General features: G+C 37.9%; 1 protein-coding gene across 1 annotated transcript; it reads left to right on the top strand.

Moving 5' to 3' along the window:
• Positions 1-1,899: 1,899 nt before the first annotated feature.
• LOC126909739 (tigger transposable element-derived protein 4-like) lies at positions 1,900-2,325 on the top strand (the record flags this gene model as incomplete). Its single annotated transcript, XM_050692171.1, has 2 exons — positions 1,900-1,983; positions 2,037-2,325. Coding segments are annotated over exons 1-2 (373 nt in total), but the record flags the coding sequence as incomplete, so codon positions are not given.
• Between the last annotated feature and the right edge of the window lie 486 nt (positions 2,326-2,811).

Raw genomic sequence — 2,811 nt, 5'->3', positions numbered from 1 at the left:
CTCGACCGACATGAGTGCGGACCGTCCTGGGACTACCGTTAGGTATTACTTCAGGGCGGTCCACGCCGTCTCTAAAACTCACATCACCACGCAAAGAATCAGCCCGAAATTAATCAAGAGCTGATGCCCGGGTTGTACCACGTGGTGGTGGTGGCAAGACTTGCGAGGGAGGGCAAATAATTCACAAAAACATAAACACGAATACCTAAGGCGCCGGCCTAAACCAGCGCCTCAGGTCCTCCTGTGCCGGGCGGCGTGACTGCCTCTGTCTCAGGCGTTCCGCTTCCTCCTTCTTTAATAAGACGGATTCGACGAACGCCTGGACGAACCTCCACGCCTCCCGACTCCTCAACATCAGGTCCACCATGGAANGAGCCTCCACGCCTCCCGGCTCCTCAACATCAGGTCCACCATGGACCCGACTCGGAACGTGGACCCTAGTTGAGACTCCAAAGAGTCCCGTTCCTGGGCCCACGCTTCGCACCGGAAGAGGGTGTGCAAAGCGCTATCAGCCTCTCACGGGCGATCCGAACAGTGGTCGCACGTCGGCGCGGCTGCTTTACGAATACGGTGTAAGTACTCCTTAAAGCAGCCGTGGCCGGACATCACTTGGGTGTNTTAAAGCAGCCGTGGCCAAACATCACTTGGGTGAGACGATAAGTCATCTCACCGTGAGTCCGGTCCACCCACCTGTCCAGCCGATCGGGTCCTATGAGGGACCTGGTCCACTCGCCTCTCGTCGTTTCCTTCGAGAAGCGAGTCCGCCACCGGAGAATGATCATGCACAAAACGTTCACTAAAATCATAGATTAAAAATACCTTTTTTGAGAAAAAAAATTGCTAACTTTTAAAAATAAATTTATTGGAAATATTTTAATTTTATACTTAACAAAGCAATCTAAAAGTAATTGATTTATTAATTTTTTTATTTAAACTTTAAGATGTACAATTTACTAATGTTTTATTTTTAAATTAATTACCCTGTACATGCTCAATAAAAATGATAAACACAAGTTTTGAAGCATCAGATTTTATTTTGTATATAATGATTATTAATCTATCATGCTATGTTCCATAGTATAAAAACATCAATTAAGATAATATTTGACTAATCATTTAGCTTGTAATACATAACATTAAATACATCTATTAGTTTAAAAATAGTGACTTTATTTTCAGTCTAACTTTGTGGTATGATTCCCAATATTGGTGAAACAATTAAATCTATTCTATAATAATATTAATTAAATCTTTATGAATATAAGAACCATATTTAAAATAAACTAAGCATAGTTGTTATATTAATTTATACAATCCAGATTAGAAAATAAAGAATTGACAAATAGTACATTTTACCATAAAAATGTCAATGTTTATCACAGATTTCTAAATAATTTATTTATAGCTATAAATAGGTACTATGTAAGTCACTGAACTATAACAGTATAATAGCAGGTTTAAAAGCATTAAAAGTTTTAATAAACATAATACAGTCAACTCGCAATATAACGAAGCTCGTTATAACGAAAATCTCGATGTAACAAATAAAACTGTCCGTCCCTTGAAAATNTAACAAATAAAACTGTCGGTCCCTTGAAAATCTCGTGATATAACGAAAAATTACATGTATTTTAGTCCCCTCGATATAACGAAGTTTTTTTGACCAACGCTCTCGCTATGTAACGAATTATCATATAATAATGTCGTCGTAATAGTTTGCTATTACGGTGTTTGTTTCAGCGATTTTCACNGCTATTACGGTGTTTGTTTCAGCGTTTTTCACGCGATAAGATAAATGACTCTACAACGTTTTTGTAACCTTTACGTTATCGTTTTAATTTAGTTTGATTGTTGCGTCAAAAGCGATCACATGAAATTCCGCTCGTCGCGTTTATAAGCATGAGTTTAAAACGTAAGTTTTTGTCAATTTCTGACAAGAAAAGATTAATTGAAGCAGTCGAAAGTGGCAAAAAGAAAAAAGATGTAGCGGATAGTTTTCAAATCCCTTCTTCATCACTTTCTACAATTTTGAACAGAAAGAAGCGATTTTTAATAAAACTGACGCAGAAGGTAGCCGAAAAAAGAACCGACCAAGCGAGTTTCCCCATTTAGAACAGTGTTTGTTCACTTGGTTCAATCAAGTTAGGCAGCAAAACATTCCAGTGAGTGGTATATTAATCAAGGAAAAAGCCAAAAGTTTTGCTGAAATATTAGATATCTCAGATTTTACTGCTAGTGATGGCTGGTTATCTAATTTTAAAAAGCGTCATAACTTGGTGTTCAGAAAAATTTGTGGAGAAAGTGCAAGCGTCGATAATGGTATCTGTGAGAATTGGAAGGTGAAACTTCAATACTTGTTATGTGAATACGATCCGAAAAATGTGTTCAATGCTGACGAGACAGGACTATTTTTTAAATGTTTACCAGACCGAACACTAACGTATAAAAATGAAAAGTGTCATGGAGGGAAACTTTTTTACTTTTTGCGGTAAATATGGATGGTTCGGAGAAGTTGAAGCCCTTATTTATAAGTAAATCCGCCAAACCTAGGTGCTTTAAAAACGTCAAATCTTTGCCGGTGACGTATAGAACCTACAGAAAATCGTGGATGACAAACCGAACTTTGGAACGAATGGCTTGAAACCCTCAACAATGACATGCAAATCAACGCAGAAAAATTATCATATTCGTTGATAATTGCACTGCCCATAACAATCACTCTACTCTCTTTAACGTGCGAATTGAATTCTTTCCGGCAAACACGACTTCAAAACTCCAACCTCTTGATCAAGGGATAATTAAAAACTTTAA

Source organism: Daktulosphaira vitifoliae, unplaced genomic scaffold (genome assembly GCF_025091365.1).
Source record: "Daktulosphaira vitifoliae isolate Bord-2020 unplaced genomic scaffold, ASM2509136v1 Scaffold_1079, whole genome shotgun sequence".
NCBI lineage: Eukaryota > Metazoa > Arthropoda > Insecta > Hemiptera > Phylloxeridae > Daktulosphaira > Daktulosphaira vitifoliae.
Note: the sequence above shows the minus strand (reverse complement) of the source record. Positions and strands in the feature narration are given on the sequence as shown.